Source organism: Dasypus novemcinctus, chromosome 20 (assembly GCF_030445035.2).
Source record: "Dasypus novemcinctus isolate mDasNov1 chromosome 20, mDasNov1.1.hap2, whole genome shotgun sequence".
NCBI classification, from domain to species: domain Eukaryota; kingdom Metazoa; phylum Chordata; class Mammalia; order Cingulata; family Dasypodidae; genus Dasypus; species Dasypus novemcinctus.
In genome coordinates, this window is record NC_080692.1 from 9,023,703 (window position 1) to 9,040,164 (window position 16,462).

The 16,462-nt window shown below is 41.3% G+C and overlaps 1 protein-coding gene and 1 long non-coding RNA gene across 25 annotated transcripts in view; one reads left to right on the forward strand and one right to left on the reverse strand.

The window, feature by feature from the left end:
- CELF2 (CUGBP Elav-like family member 2) overlaps positions 1–16,462 on the reverse strand; it is an 840,440-nt gene that overhangs the window by 310,791 nt on the left and 513,187 nt on the right. For 5 of the 24 annotated variants that reach the window (XM_058282425.2, XM_058282418.2, XM_058282414.2 and 2 more), the window contains exon 1: positions 4,336–4,516. The exons of 14 other annotated variants lie outside the window; for them this stretch is intronic. In XM_058282425.2, the coding sequence (XP_058138408.1) occupies positions 4,336–4,409 (74 nt within the window). In that variant the 5' untranslated portion in view covers positions 4,410–4,516. Of the gene's footprint in view, positions 1–3,735; positions 4,164–4,335; positions 4,525–4,837; positions 4,921–16,462 lie in introns of those variants that run through there. 5 more of the 24 variants (XM_058282417.2, XM_058282423.2, XM_058282419.2 and 2 more) reach the window with 5 other exon arrangements.
- LOC131274759 (uncharacterized) lies at positions 13,383–13,863 on the forward strand. Its single transcript, XR_009182035.2, has 2 exons — positions 13,383–13,463; positions 13,755–13,863. It is a non-coding gene; the product is annotated as an uncharacterized lncRNA (long non-coding RNA).

Below are 16,462 nucleotides of genomic sequence, written 5' to 3' on the forward strand. Positions count from 1 at the left end.
GTGTTTAGCTTGTGAGGAATAAGACCACAAGGAGGGGATAAAGAGAAATGAAAAGTTTGGAGGTGTATGGGGAAAAGAAAAAAAAAAAAGAAATTGTAGTCTTTCATCAGAGGCCAACTACACTTATGGCTGTTAAGGAGGAAAAACCCCTCTGAGGGGGGAAACATTTTAAGAAACCCTTGAAATCTTAATCATTAGGTTCCTATCTGAAAATCCCACCTCCTTTTTATCTTGTCTTTCAGAGTTCTTGTCCCCCAACACAACTCAATTCATATTATCAACAGATACCAATGTAATCTCAATCCAGCAAATTAAAATTAAATAGCAAGACCTAATAATTAAAACAATACCTCTACTCAGATCAAAGATAGCATTAGCATTTAAAATGCCAAAGTGGGATGAATGAAGAGTTTCAGGAAACACCTGATGCTTGGATATGTACTGTTAACTGAGAAATTCCACCTGAAAATATATTTTTAAAAATTTCCTTTAAGAATTGTAAGCACAGGCCCTCTGTTAGAGTCTTCTCATTTTAGTTTTCTTTCATGGCCATCATGGAATCAGATGAGATATCTGAGTCGTCTAGGTATTTATTTGTAATTGCTTTTTCCAAATATACTTTAGACTGCCATGTGGAAAAGGAATATCAATATGATTTTGAATCAAATTAGACAGTAATAAAACGAGCATTCCAGGCCATCCAGGTCCTCTAAGTAGGTGACCTACACTTGTTTCCTATAATACTCATTCATTCTCATGTGGCATAATTCTGTGTCACATACTTTAATTCACAGCTCTCTCTTCGTCGGCATCAGCACGTGTGCCTACATGCACATGCCACGCACACAGAAGCACACTGCCGCTCTGCTGCTGGCTCCCTGGGTGCCATGAGCAAACTTGTAACATCTTTAAGAATCATCTGTAAAAGCAGGATGACATCCACACTGCAGATCTGTTGTGACGTCTGGAGACAGCGTAAATAAAGTGTCCTGACACACGGTAGACATTCAATTAATGTCAGAAAAGAGCAATAATTACTTCACCTCCTTGGACAAGTCATGTTGCCTTGCTAGTAGTTTCTTAATGTATCAAAGGGGAGGTCTGATCAGATGGTCTCTAAAGCCCCTTGCGTCTTTCACAATGACATCCCGAGGTCCACCCTTCAGTTTAATTGCACACTGATAGAAATTTTTCCAGTTATACTAATTTGAGGGGAATTCATCAACAAAAGGGCTGATTCACCAACTTAATGAATTTACACTCAGGATGATTTTTCTCATTTTCAAGGTTACTTACTGAATATTAAAAAAAAAATTAAGATTAATTTATTGGTACCTTCTCAATATCTTATTTCCATACCACAAAGCCCAGCAACACTTTTTAAGCTGCATTTATAGATTGTTCCACCTGCAATTTCCCATTTCTGAGACATTATGCCTTAGAGTGTTTTTTGTTTTTGTTTTTTAAATTCACATTTTAAAGACCCTAAGTTCTATATATGATCGTTAAAAAGGTGAAACAAAGGAGAAAACACTCATTCCCATGCCTGATCCAAACTCAACTGCCCGGTTTAAGACAGAAAAAAAAATTAAATCGCTCCTATTTTATCTTCATTATGCTCTGTCGTAAACAATATTCATATTCTAAAGTAACAGAAAGGCAACAAAGCTTTAATAGTTGACATTATTTAAAATGTGCATTTTCATTTACGTTTTTGATACCAAACATTTAAAATCCCCAAACTTTGAGGCCTGTGTTAGAGCAATTCTATATCACCACAGAGCTTTATGAACTGGCTCGTTAAACACCGTGTGGCCCGTGGGGCCGTCGAGCATAATAATTCATCTCAAATGCTATTTGTTCATCTGCCTTGAGGACTCAAACATATTACATCTTGCAAACTTATCTAATATATTCTAATGGGAAAACACCATTGAAAATATGTTCTACAGCTTTAGAAAATCAACACCAGAAAAACCCCTATACTTTATTTAACTTCCTTTTCAGAATAGGCCAATATCCAGCAGACCGCAATTTAGCCCCAATGGCAATTTACTGTAACCGACAACTACTCCGGAAAACAATAGATCCACACTGCTATCTTCTCAAGCATATGAATATGGCAACAAAACTTACTGCTAGGTGGCCTTCAAGCCTTTTCAGCTTGTCAGATCCCCTCCCACGCACCCCAAATAGAGTCTCTGAGTTAATTGCAAGCTATTTTGGAAAACATGCTACAGTATTCTCCAGACTCAGCAATACAATAGTTATCTTAGAAACAAATGATAAAACTATCATTTACAAGTCCTCTATTTTTCTCTCTCTCTCTTTTTTTTTTAAGTTCAATTAAGCAATAGTTGACAAACACTAAAAACAATTTAGGCTTGACTCCAAAGGATATAATTTGGAAATAACTCACATTTGTAGGAGAAGTGGGGTAGAAGTTATATTAGGATTTGTATAGGAGACTCCAAGGCTAAGATACAAAGGCTCTATTCCGAGCGAATAATTTAAACATGCCATATTTATTCACCAAATGAAAAGGACAAATTAAATTTTCATAATTCATCACTTAACTGACAAAAAACATCATCGTTTAAAAGCCATTAGCACTTTAAATTCATAGAACATTCATTAACTAGATACAGTACTGTCACCTAAGACGCACATGACCATGAATTCAAACTCGTGACAGGCCAATTTTTTGGTTCAGTTCAACACTCCTAGAATATAAAGGAGAAAACACAACTTTCCAACTAGCTAATGTACAAACATGTATTACATAACTATAAAGATAAATATTTTAAGGGGAAAAAGGACAAAGATCTTTTAAATCAAATACCATGGGGGTGTTACTCCTCAAGATGAGTTTCTCAGGGAAAAACTGCTGAAAGGCAATTCAATATTTTAATTAACATTATCTGATTATCTCAGCTGAGACAACGAACCTGTCATGGGTACAAGGGAGTTAACTGTCTTAATACTACTGACTGAGAGGCCAATTCACATTCATCAGATTCTATTATGCCCCTCGCTTGCTTATTTTTTCATTTGTTTCCCCTTAATTCTAGCAGCTCAAAGAATTGGCTACTATCCAGTTTCTCAAGAACCAAGAATCTCTCAACTCATAACACTTAACATACTAGGAAAAGAATCTAGCACCAGAGGGGAAAGTTAGGTGCCAAGGAAATGGATCAAAAAGCCTGGAATGGCCTGAACATTTCAGAAAGTACAGTCAGATGCCAGAAATATACATGTTCAGTCTAACTGCGTGTAGATAATGAAATGTTTTTTATGTACTCTTAGCAAGGATAGCAGTCCTTTATTCCCCTAGATTTCATTGTAACGGAGACTTGCTATCAATTTTCTTGTTGATAAGAATTTTATATATTCCACGAATAAAAAAGGATACAGTCCCCTTCCCTTCCCACTTGGAGCAATCCTTCCTTTTCAGTCTCTTAAGATTTCTTTCCATAACATGCCTGAAACACAAGTCTAGTCAATCGGCTTGACAGTGCCCGGGCTTATAAGAGAAACTTTCCTATCAAGGCTAATAAGCCAGATAAAAAATTCGGCACACTGTACTTTCCGTTGCTCAAGAATCCCAACCCTCTACTTCTTCCCCAAAAAACTCTCTATCCTAGTTCGACTAGATGTAAAATAACCAGAATCACATTAATTATTAAATTACAGGCTGCATATCAGACAAACCATCGTGATTACGTAAAAAATTACCTCTAATTTCTGCAGGCTGGTAACACCTGGCTATTTTAATACTTTGCAATTATCCTTTTTCTCTCTTCTCTTTCCTCCCCACTCCCCCCCTCTCGCCACCCCTCCCCGGAGGAGAGGGATCTCTGGGAACTGAAAGTCAGATTAGCGGGCGATCTGGCACGAAGGCATCTCGAACTCGGCCACCGCTGCTCCATCAGCCCCGCAGTTAAAATGACACCCGCGTGCACCCTCGCACGCGCGCACGGCTTCTCGCACACGCGGCCCGGGCACGGCCGGCCCCCAGGAAACGCGGACCCCAGTCGGCCGCGCCGGCCGGCCCCCGTGACTGCAGGTTCCGGGAACACTAGGACCCCCCCCCCCCCCCAATTCCCGGGACGGACGGCCCCGCGCCCGCCGGACCCCACCCGGGCCCCGCGGTGGCGCGCCCCGCGCGCCGCACCCCCGTCGCCGCGCAGAGCCGCAGGCGGGCGGCGGGCCCCAGCTCGCGCATCCGCCCGCCCGGCTCCGAGGCTCCCGGCGCGGCCGGCGGGCAGCGGGCCCCGCGGGCGGGCGCGGCCGGGGGACCCCCGCAGACCCCGGGGCCGCCCAAGCGCCACTCACATCCTGTCGGGGGCGAGCAGGCGGCTCTCGACCATCATGTCCGGGAGGAAATCCAGCGTGAAGGCAGAAGTCATGTCTGGGCGCGCGGCTGCGCGGGGCGGCGGGGCGGGCTGTGCGCGCGTCCTCGCGCCGCGCCGGGCGAGACGGGCAGGGCCAGGTGCGCGCGGCCTCCGCTCGCCGCCGCCCCGCCGCGCCGCCCGCAGGCTCGCCGCGCCAGCCAATCCCCGCGGCCCGGGGCGCGCGGTGCGGGCGCCAGGTGCGGCGGGCAGGCGGGGCCGGCGGCGGCGGCGCTTAACCCCTGCGGGCCCGGCGCGCCGCCGCGCTCCCGGGACCGCCCGTGCGCGGCCGCAAGCTCGCTCACCCGCCGCTGCGCCCCGCAGCGCCGGATCCCGCACCTCCGCGGCGCTCCGATGCCAAAGCCTGTTCGCTCCCCGGTTAAAGCCAGACTCCCAAACCGAAGCCACGAGAGCACGCGGTCTCACGAGTGGGTGCTTAAACGTACCTAACTGGCATATGCTTGCCCGCGTAGAAACGCCCAGGATAACGGAAATAGCGCTCGTTATTAAACGGCCAAGTGACACCCTGGGACTTATCTCAGTGCTTTAAGCAGAAACATAAGTCTCTGCACAGCTCTATTTCCTTTTGTATCATCTTGGAAACACTAAGAAGTATAAGGGACTGAAAATGGCAAATGCAGTGAACAGAAAATCACGTTCTGTTTTAAAATGAGGAATCACTCATTTATTTCCTAGAATTTAATGATTATAAGCCAAGGGGGTGATTTCCTGGAACAGTGTTAGATCTACAAGGTAATGGCATGAAGCTTAAATACCCCTTTCTGACTTGGGACATTTATGAATAGGAATTGAGAAAAAAGACAGACCCTTAGAAACCAATAGAAGCGGGAGAGATGATTTTTCCATGTGACTTAAAATCGTTCTTGAAAAATAAGTAGCTGATATGGGTGACCTTGTAATTGAGCATCTTCATTATGGTTTGCTCTTTGGTTGTTTGGGTTAAACAACTTCTCAGAAAGTAGTCAAAACTATGTAAAATTCCTTCATGGCATATTTCACATTCTAAATTGATATCATAAATTGTATAGCAGAAGTTTATAGTTTATCTTTTTCAGCAATCATCGTTTTTTAAATTTTACTTTGCCATGGTATATCTTAAACTTCAAGGATAACGTACATTGTGTACTTCTGAGTGTGTAAGTACACATACACATATATATCATGGCTTTGAAAAATCTTATTTTTCACTCCATGTTGTTATAAATATTCTAAAGAAATTCAGAACTTTGTGCTAGGGAGCTGGGCTTTCTTCCTTACAATCAAGGATGGTAATGAGGATATAGCCCTGGTAGCCAGAGGGTTAAACAATTAAGTCACATGTAGTTAAAAACATCACACACCACAAAAGATCACTTTTTTCCTCACCATTTCTTGGGATGAGAACTGATCATCTTTAGAGGCTATGAAGGGAAATAGATATTTCCATATCAATTTAAAATCCAGCATTGATGCATTGGGCTATATTGAGTAACAAGCCTGGAATGTTCGGTCAAGTCCCTACATACTTGACTTGGTTTCCTCCTTCAGCTGAACAATACATTAGGCTTTTAACCTCCTAACTCTGAGATAGTTAGCAGTAGGGTTGGATTACCCTTCATTTTAAAATACTGCCATATACATAAAGAATTGAGACACAGGTGCAAAAAAAATGAATTCTTATATCCACAATGCCCAAATATTCCTAATAATATTAAACTACATTTGTTCCCGACCACAGCTACTGCTGGCTGCTTTTGAAATTATAAGATATTTTTATGGTCTTCCAATAATTTTAATAAAGTTATTGGCTGGATAAATGAAGACAATCACTGACAGTCCTTGGTTTTCCATATGTTATATAATTCCCTAATGTATATAATAAGGGGGCTACATAACAAATTTAAGGATGAACGAACAAATCCAGCCTCCAAAACAGAAGCAAAACACAACTGCATTAATAAAAAATTTCCAACCAGTTATGGAATAAAGCTCCACATATATCTGTATTATATAAGGTAGAAGATGCTTCATTAACATATACATACACTACTGAAATATTTATTTTCTCTTTAATTGCATGTGAATTAGTTGGAAGAAGCTGTAGGGAAGCCCTCTTACTGACTTAAGCCTTCTCAGCAGTTTGTTAAATTCTAGCCTCAAATCCCTTGAGGCAATACTGGATTCAAAGCAGCTTTTAATCATACTATAAGGAGGGTGAAGTAGTATGTAAGTAGGTCATAGAAAAAGAATTGCAAGTGCATAGGTTATTGCCTTATTTAACAACTACAGTGTAACAGTTTTCAAAGCACATTTGCTTTTGCCATTTAAAATTAGAAGCAAAACCAGGGTCAGATATAAAAGAACACTCACTCTGAGCAAGGATACAATGATACGAATCAAGGAAAGCTTATGGAGTGTAGCTGAGTTTAAACAGTATGGCTGCTAAATCTATAAATAATGTGGTGGTTGCATAGGCACTTGATGTAGGTCAGAAGGAAACAAAACACACACACACACACCATAGGGTTTCCACAGCAGTCTTCCAACTGTACTTTTCATTTCTAGTATCTCTTCTGTTTCCCTGATTGCAGCAATACACAATAGCCATTTTTAAAGATACAAATTTCAAAAGCTCTTGAGCTTAAAAACAAAAACACCCAATCAAATGCCACCTGATGGAAAGCTTAAATTTCTCATTTCACTGCTTTGGCAGAAGGAAAAAAATTTTTTAAAGAGCTCTACCGGGTCCCTTTTTTAATTTTCCTGCAGTCAGGAGCCGTCAGGTATCCTGTTTTGGCAGTTGCAGTCAGTTGGCAGACAGCTCCACTGGGCCGCTGTTGAGCACTCGGGTTCAATGAAGCTATTTTATAGCCAGGGATCTCATCGACAGATGGGCTAGCGGGGAGGCCAAGCATGAGCCTCTCATGGACGTGACCTGGCTGGGGACACCCCCTTCATGTGCTGACATCACTGGGGATGGGGCTCCTCACAGTTTTAGTTCCATCATAGACAAATCTTCAGTTCTTCTCTAGCCCCTTCCCCCTACCTTCCCTAATTGTCTCTCACTCTCTTTTTTTAATCAACTTGCTATTCATTTCCCAAACAAAAGGCAATTCAAGAACTGGAAGCACTTCAAGGGAAAGTTTCTGAAGGACCTCATTTTGTCGGAGGCCTTCCAAAACAGAACACTGTGCTGTTTCAGCTACCCACTTTCTCCTCTTCCTTCATCTCAGATTGAGTTCTGTCCAACAGTCATTGTTTGAACAGTGAATTATCACTAGCATTTAAAAAATCCACTTAATAGAAACAGGGTGCTAATAAATGTCCAAAGAGTACACACTACTTGAACTGGATGAATCCTTTTCCCATCACTGCACTCAATGAATGAACCAGAATATATATATATATAGTTCACTAACTTAAGCTCTTTCAACACTTTTGCACAAAGTTTATACTGTAAACTTGAGACTGGTGCCTGATATGTATAGTGATTGAGGTTTTATAACCAGTTAGCTAATTTTCTTCTCTTGCCGACAGTGCTGTATATTTTGAAAAAATCCCAATGGTATTATTCCAATGTATTATTATTCCATTTATTATTATTATCAGACATGACTTCACACAGAGCAATCTCTTTAAAAGCATTTGACTGTCAACAATGCAACTGTAGCGCAAAGGTGAATTAGTTCTGCTCAAACTATTCAAAAAGCCCCCTTCATTGAAGGAATTTTCCCACCTCACATGAGGCTCATCATTACAAACCAGAATCTAAAACATCTTTTCCCTATCACATTTGCAAATTCAAATTTTATTAACATAGCTGTTTTGGTTAAAAGAAAAAAAAAAAAAGTCCAATGTGCTCAGAGGCATTTGGAGCAAGAAATATAGACCGTATAAGGGGATTCCCCATCATTTCCAGCCAATAAATTTGAAATCCACATGAATTTTAAGTACCTGAGAGACTATCTGATTTTGTAGCCATGTGTTTGTTCTTGGCTTATTACCGTTTCATTAACAACTTGCAAAAATATACAATGGTATTTTTTATGTGCTTAAAAAAAACCCAAACAGATTCTTAAGTGATACAATGTAAATATATCTTTTTTAGTTCCATAAAAGTATCACTTAAAAATAAATTTCTAGATCACCAATCACAGGTTTTAAATGATCTCCTTATTTTTCTCCATTTTCAAAGCTTCTGGAATGGTGACTTTATCATAGTTCTAAAATGATTAAGTAAAATTAAATGTCAACAAAGATGAAATTAAACTCCTGTTTTACATTTTTAAGGGAATTTCAATAGGCACTCTCCCTGGAGACTGCTTTTTGCAATCTTGTTTTTTTCTGAATCTGTTTTTAAGAGAGCAAAAATACATAATTGTGAATTTATCTTCTGAAAAGGACCTCAAACTGAAAATGACTCTTTGTATATCTACCTTAGCACACTGAAATGAGATGATGTTGTAGAGCTTCAAGAAGCTTCCATTCCAATAGATTGGCATCTTAACATGGTGATTCTCTCCTACCCAGGGCCTCAACACCTCATCCCTTCCCTCTCTAACTTACCCTTTCCTTTCTCTCCTTTCTCCATTATCCCACTGCCGCCTTCTCTTTTATCCCTTGGCTTTCTCTCCTATTCCCTCTCAAATACGAGCTAGACAGTGTCAGGCACTTCCTCTAAGGTGTGTGTCTCAGGAGGAAGGTGGTTATGAAGCAGAGGGAGGAGTCATTGGTTTCCAGAGAAAGCAAGTTCCACTTGCCTTGTCCAAGGCCGATTTCTGAGGGAGGAACAGCTCTCTCTTGTAGGGGGCAGGAGCCGTTTCCCCACATTACCAGAGCGGGGGAGGAGGGGAGGGGTATAAGACCTTGTACTGTGAGTAAATAGGATGTGAAAATTGGGAAGAAGAATGGAGAAAGGCAGGGGAGAAGAAAAAGGCTTTGCCGTCTAGCACAGTGATTTGCATATGGCAGGCAAGATGGAATGTTCCAGTGTCCTCCTAGAGATGCCGAGCTTTGTCAGACTACACCAGCTACCCTTATCTGGTGCCAGCCTGGCGGCAGGAGCAACATTTATCCCTATCGGAACAAGGTTTCAGTTCCCTCATGGTCTGCCCTTCAACACCCTCACAAAGTGTTTTTCCCAACTGGGCAAAAGGGCTTATCTTACTGTCACGTGTTGTTAAAAAAAATAAAAGTAGAAATTACTGCTTGACAGACTACAGCAACTGAGCAGCAACAGCTGGAAGGACACAGAAGGAGGCACGCCTTTTGGTCCCAGAGAAAGCAGCGACAGGTGGGGTGAGAGAGAAAGAAATGGGAGTTTTAAGCCTCAGGGTGGGGTTTGTCTGAGACTGAGATCTTGGCAAGAATCATAATCTCGATTTAAGAGGGACTCTCTGGTGGCATTACAGCCGCATGGGCCTTGAATGTCCTCTCCTTTTTTGGAGCAAATACACATCTCGAAGAAGAGTGAGGATTAGGAGAGCAGGAGCTTGGATGGCTTGTAAAAGCAAGCACCTGAACCTACTTGACTCATGATGAGAACTGATCCCTCACAAAGGGCTTTTGGCCACTTGGATCAGAAGACACTGGAAGGGGGTGCATGCACAGCAGATTCGAAGGCAAACGCTGCTGCCAAGCAGAGTGAAAAGAGGATACGACTTAAGACCTGTTGGCTCCTGCTTTGCATGCTGTCAGGGAGCACTCAGTGGCTCGGGGGCGGGCCATTGGCATTTCTGATTCATCAGCTCACCTCTGTCAATGTCTCCCACTACTTCCTAAGAGGAATGAATAACTGGAAAAATCAAAGCTTGCCGTGATTCTCAGATAAGAAGTGCCACGTGCTAGCCTAATTATTATTACAGCCATTATATAACCAAGCTATTAAAATGACATGTAGGTTGAAAATACATTAAGGTTTTGAGAACAGGAAATTTATTTTTTCCCTATAATATGGCTCAAAAGTCTATCCATTTTTAGCTTGGGAGAGAGGTTTTGAAAATCCCAAATGACTTTTAATATTTAAATTTGCTTTGGATGCGAATTCCCATGGAGTCCACTGGGGGAAGGAAAAAAATAGCTCTTTCTCTTAAAAGAACTCCCCAAAATCTTCACGGGAAAGTGGTGTAGGTTCTATCTGTCTGTCTATCTACCTACCTACCTATCTATCTATAGAAGATATCTTCTATCTTGTCTTATCTCCACTGAGTGCAAAGCTTTCTATGACCTAATTGTGACCCATCTCAATACTCTCTTAAAGTTAATGGCTACATGGCCCTGGTTCACTGAGGAGAGGGAAGAGTGTCTGTAGAACAACCTGGATATATCTTGGTTATGAAAACAAAATGGAACAAAAAACCCTTCGCTTAATCTCCTTTCTTCCTAAGACACAAAGACCTTCACACATCTCCTCTCCAACCTTGCCATCTTCCTATGAGCCAGGGTCAATGGAGCTATTCTCTACATGTTTAGGACTCAGGTCAACCCCCTTTTCTCTGCATCACACCAATGGCTTTGTTTCACAAGTGTTCAGAACTTCTTAAGGACTAACTCGACACCTCACACTGAACGCAGGAATGTATTTGGTGCTTGATTGGCCACAGTAGTATGGCATATTTTAGCAACTTACACCCATAAGAAGTGCACATTTAATTTCAGAACGTTTTAGGGTTCTCTGTTATTCCTTCTGACATCTCTTGCCATTAGACATAGTAAACATGGGATGCCTTGTTCAAAGGCCTCACCAACTCTAAGATGAACATACACGCATAGAGAGGAGAGTTGTGAGAACATAGACGCAAAAATTGCTGTGGTTTTGCCTTTCTTGTTCCCTTGAAGCTTTCTCCCATATTCTTCCCAAAACTGGCAGGGAGAGGTGGGGTAGTTTAAGAGAATGATAATTCAGGAAGGGGTGGGCAGCTGGAATCATCAACAGTGACCTATGCCTTGATCTGAAATCATCAGCAGTGACCAGTGGCTTGACCTCCAGATGGTTTCCTTGCTGAACTGTGCAACTGAGGCCGGGACAAATCAGTCTGGGGCAGGAAAGCAGCACCAGAGGACGAAATGGCCTTAAAATGTCAAATATTAAGTAGTTATACTTTCAGGTTGGCCAGGGAAGGAGCATTTGGAGCGAGACAGTACTGAGCTGAAACAGGAGCTGTGCTTTGGGTGCTATTCCTTTACCTCTCCTGGTCTCAGTTTTCACATCTTGAAAATGGGAATAACCACTATCACTAACTCTGGGGTATCTGTGAGGCTTCAGTTATATAAGAGAAAGGAAACCACCTAGTGCAGGGCCAGAAATAGAATAGATGGTTCATAAATTTCAGTTTCTGTCCTGACTTCAAATCCCAAAACCCCCGCCCCGCTTTGTTTAAACCTAGAGCTGGTAAATGAAAAGGAGCAGAGAAAGCCAATCCTAATCTTGGTGTTCTGGTAGCATTAAGGTTTCCACTGATCCTCCTCCACCTAAGGTGAGCAGCCTAACCCAGGGGAAGTGAAGGTCATGGGTTTTGGCAGGCAGGCGCTGTGCATCCCGGGGCTTGGAATGAGGCCTCCTTCATTTTCCTCAAGTCCATTTTCAAAGTTCACAGTAGATCCTAACCGGGAACTCATGCCCCCCTGCCAGCTCCATGAGCTCATATTTACAGGCAGGACCCCTGGAGCACCTCTGAATGAGCTGGTAAGCCAGCTCTCAGACCCCAAAGCTGAGGTGGGGTCCCAGACCCACATATGCAAAACAAAGCATAATGCAACGTTTCAGAGCCTATAGCCCTCGTATCACTGAGATGGACAGTTTTACAGGAAGGGTGAGATCAATTTCTGATCAATGTCTGCACAAAGGCACAACGGCACCCGTTCTCATCAGTTCACCACCAGCAAGACACTAGCAATGCCATCAATAAGTTTGTCACAATCTTCACTGATCACGGTTGCAACCATTCCCAGGTGGGTGATAAAAAAATCCCCGAATATTGGGGGTCTATCAAGCATTCACATTTCAAGCCTCAAGCTCTTCTTGCCATGACAACAAAGTTTGTTGACTTGAACAATTTTACAGGAAAACTGGTTTTTCTTTTTCTCCAAGGGTGTGCTGGTAAGTCCTGCTGCATACACTTCACTCCTGAGTGACTCAACACGGATGGGGTGTGCTGGGAAGGGTGGAGGTAGCAGAAGCTGCAGCCCCCCTAGCAACAGATGTCATTCTGGACTAGTGTCCTCATCCCTCCACAGGGCCCTTTCTCCTTAACTCTGATGCCCTTGACATGCAAGAGAAGGTGCCGGAATCACTCACACAGCCAGAAGGCAGCTGTGGAGGGGATAATCTCTGTACGTGATAATCCCTAATGACACTGTATGAAGCAGAAGGGTGTGTTTGGAACAGAGTTCACCTCCTCCTAACTCAACATTAACCAGCAGCATTTGTGAGCTGAACTGGGGTGTCGGGGTTGGAACACATTTCACACACACACACACACACACACGCTGACATTGATGTCTAGCTTCCATCTTGCTTGGATCTCTGCAGATTAGTGGCCTGTGATCTGAGTACTCCAGCTCTAGGACACTTCATTTCGATTCTTAATGGGCTACAGCATCGAAATCGCACTTGCTTTCTTTCCCCAGATACCCTCTTTCCAATGGCAGCAAAATAAAATCCCATGAATTTTAATCCTCTCCAAACCACTACCTAGCCTTTCCTACAGGAAAAACAAAACAAAACAAAACATGCCATTATTAGCTCAGAAAAAGTCCCAAATGCATATACCAACAATGAGAGAAGAAATCGATAATTTTACAAAAGGGGGGGGTCCTCTAAAAAATCTCCCAAGCATTATCAAAAAGCAGAAAGAAATTCAGTAGGGGTTAATAAAAATGATCCAGGGTATTGCTGCAACTGAATGGGTTTGTATCCATTTCTGTTAGAGGAAGCACAAATAAATGCTATGGCGAGCAGAAGACGCTGCTAAACAAACTGCATTCTGTGCATGGCTTGCACAGAAATCTCCATACAGGAAGCTAAGTTGGATATTTCTAATGCCCTCACACCATGATTACAGAAAACTCAAGGTATGTCTTACATCTCCAAATTCTGGTACCTTAAAATACAGAGGGAACTGGGTCCCACATAACACTCTTCCTTTTGCATTTTACCTTTCTCCCCGTTAGCCTAGGTGTTTCCAGGGCTACAAGCAATGAACTTTCCATCAGCAACATTTTCACCTAATTAACCCCCCTGATTACAATAATTAGTATTGATTCACTCTTTGAATGACTTCCTAGGTATGCAAGGGCAATCTGCACTTGCTATAAAGTTCTAGATATGGATATCGATCAAATGCCCTCCTTTGTTTTTTGCAGGCCCAAAGTGATACTGTGCCATCCGTAAAAGCAACGAAGACAATTGCATTTTAAAAAAGAAAAGTCCTCCTGGTTTTATTTTAATTTAATAAATGAAGGAATATCAGTACATGGAGGATAGTGATCTCAGTTTGTGGTCTGCTGAACATTCTTCAGTCTCCTACAGAAAGAGGCTCGCGGTGCAATCATTACTCTCTATTGAAAGAAGCCATTTTCCCAGTTTGAATCTCATACTATTCTTTTTCTGCAGGTTCAGGCTTAGAATTAAGATTTTGTTTTGACATTTCTTTAGGTCACTATGGAGAAGAATCATCACACACAGAGGCTTATGGCAGGATATGGATTACGTATGTTGTTACTTCTGTGCAGACAGATGTTAGGTAGACAAGTTTGCCAACTTCTGGTAATTTGTATGGTGAACACTGGAATGGTGGGGAGTGTCTCTGAATTCTGGAAGCTGGTAATAGATCAAAGGACTGGAGAAGCAAACAAGGTGAAAAAAGATCTCCCTTGTTTCTGGACCCAGGGACTTAAAGTGAACATGTAAATATGTAAATAACTGGTCATTTAGCCAAAAATTCAACATGGAGGTTTTCAAAGTTCTTCCTTTAAGCATCCTACTGACAAGCAGTTAGGGAGCACAGAAGATTACTTATAATCTAGGCTGTCTTCTTCTTTCCTCCCAACTCACAAAAAATTGATTTGCAAGCTTTGTTTTTGAATAAAAATTTCCCATGAAAACGGAATCTAGGTGTGCTAGTAACAGTGGGCCAGCTTCAGATATAAAGCTTCACCTTTTATGAGCTTATCCTAAAAGCAATTATTGCCATACCCAATGGAATGAGCAGCTCAGATCCCATTGGAAATAAGAGAACACAAGAACTGTGCATTTAAAATCCACTCTTTTAACTTTTAAAATATTATTATACTGCAGATACATTGGAGGACCACCTATGGTTTTGAAAATATCATCAAAAGAAAATCTATACTTGAAAAGGCAATTCTATTTAGCTTTGAGCCTGCAACATTTATTGTGAAAATTTTGAATAGTTCATAGCATTTCAGTTGAAGTTTTAAAAAACTGAAATTTATGTCCAAACTTGAAAATAAAAGTCATTTCATAACTATATCCTTGTTTATTAGAAATATCACTAATTTGAACCAAAATATAATCCAGGAGGAAATATTTGTAACAAAAATTTTAATTTTGCCCTTTAAAATGATTTCCCTTCTATTTTTAAACATCAGGTTCTTAAACTTTTCCTATAAATTTACTAATATTTTCAGTACACTGCTCTGGCACAAAGAGCTAATCAAGCAGAAACATTAAAATGCCAGTTAAAGGATATTCTTCATGAAAACCAACCTCAGTAAGATGATTTTCAAATACATTGATTATCATTTAGTATTCTAGGGCCAGTTCTTCTATATTTAGTGGAGGAATAAAAACGGTTTCAATACTTGAGAAGTTTGAAACAGACTTTTCAATTTTTGCTTTCTGGGGTCTCAAAGTTCCACCTTAGAAACCAATGCTTATCTTATCAAATGAAAGATTCTTGAAAATGTGAGAAATATGTGTGCCCTGCATAGAAATGCATTTATAAGGACAAAAGCAGAAATTTTAAAAAAATCAATATATTCCATAGACACCTTTAACTTAACAACTGTCATGGCATTGGCTATGTAATAATCATTTGTGATCAAAATTGTAAGGGCAAAAGTTCCAACACTTGTCCTTGAATTTATGAACTGTTTTTCTACGTGGATTGCAGAAAAGGGAGGTCGAGACTAGAAATTATAATTTACTTAAACATGAAAAATATTATTCTTAACTTCTCTTTCACACTACCTTCCCTAAGTCCACCAGATAGACAAATTTGAAATCCCTAGGCATTAAAAGACCGCGGAGGCATGCCTGATAACAAGGTACTTGCCAGAATGATCGTGGTATTACAAGTATTCTCAATCAATAAGTTTTCTTTCTATAGCTAACAGAGAGGTAAGCAATAAATCTCTAACTTAATCCAACCAACATTAGCTGCAAAATGCAAAAAGCTCTATGAACAGTAAGATATTAAAATTTTTAAAAGCACAAAACCACAGACAAGCAGTTCTAAAAGGTCTTCATTCTGTGTAGTCTATACAAACAAGATTATGGGAAATAAAAAGGGTGTTGAGAAAGAGAAAGGGGGGGGGGAAGCTCCAGACATGCATTAAGCTAGTTTGACAGCTCCATTGTTCAACCCGCCCATTGTCAGCCCCAAAGATGTATTCAGTGCTACAATGTCTGCTAGCAAATAAACAAAAGACTACATTTTTCAAAGCAGGATGCCAATTCTCTCATAATTCTTTCTTGGCTTCCCAAAAGGTCAGTGGTGGCTCATTCTTGGTGTGTGATAAAAGCCCAACACAGATGCGGGAAACAAATATTTGCTTTCAGCGTACAAGGACCCAGGACGCCATCCGTGATCAGTGGTCTCCAAACAGGTACACATTTTGTCAAACAGGATAAAGTGATCCAAACCTGGTAACACGGAAGGACTATTGAGGTAGGCTAAATCCAGATTAGAGCGGTTTCTGGAACACAAGCCTAATATGGAGTCTCCTTTGCTCCTTTTTCAGTGATTATTCCTTGCAGAGTGCATAATAATGAAAGAGGCTTACACATTGCAAAGGAAAAGACAAACCAAGAGCTAGATTCAGAGCCT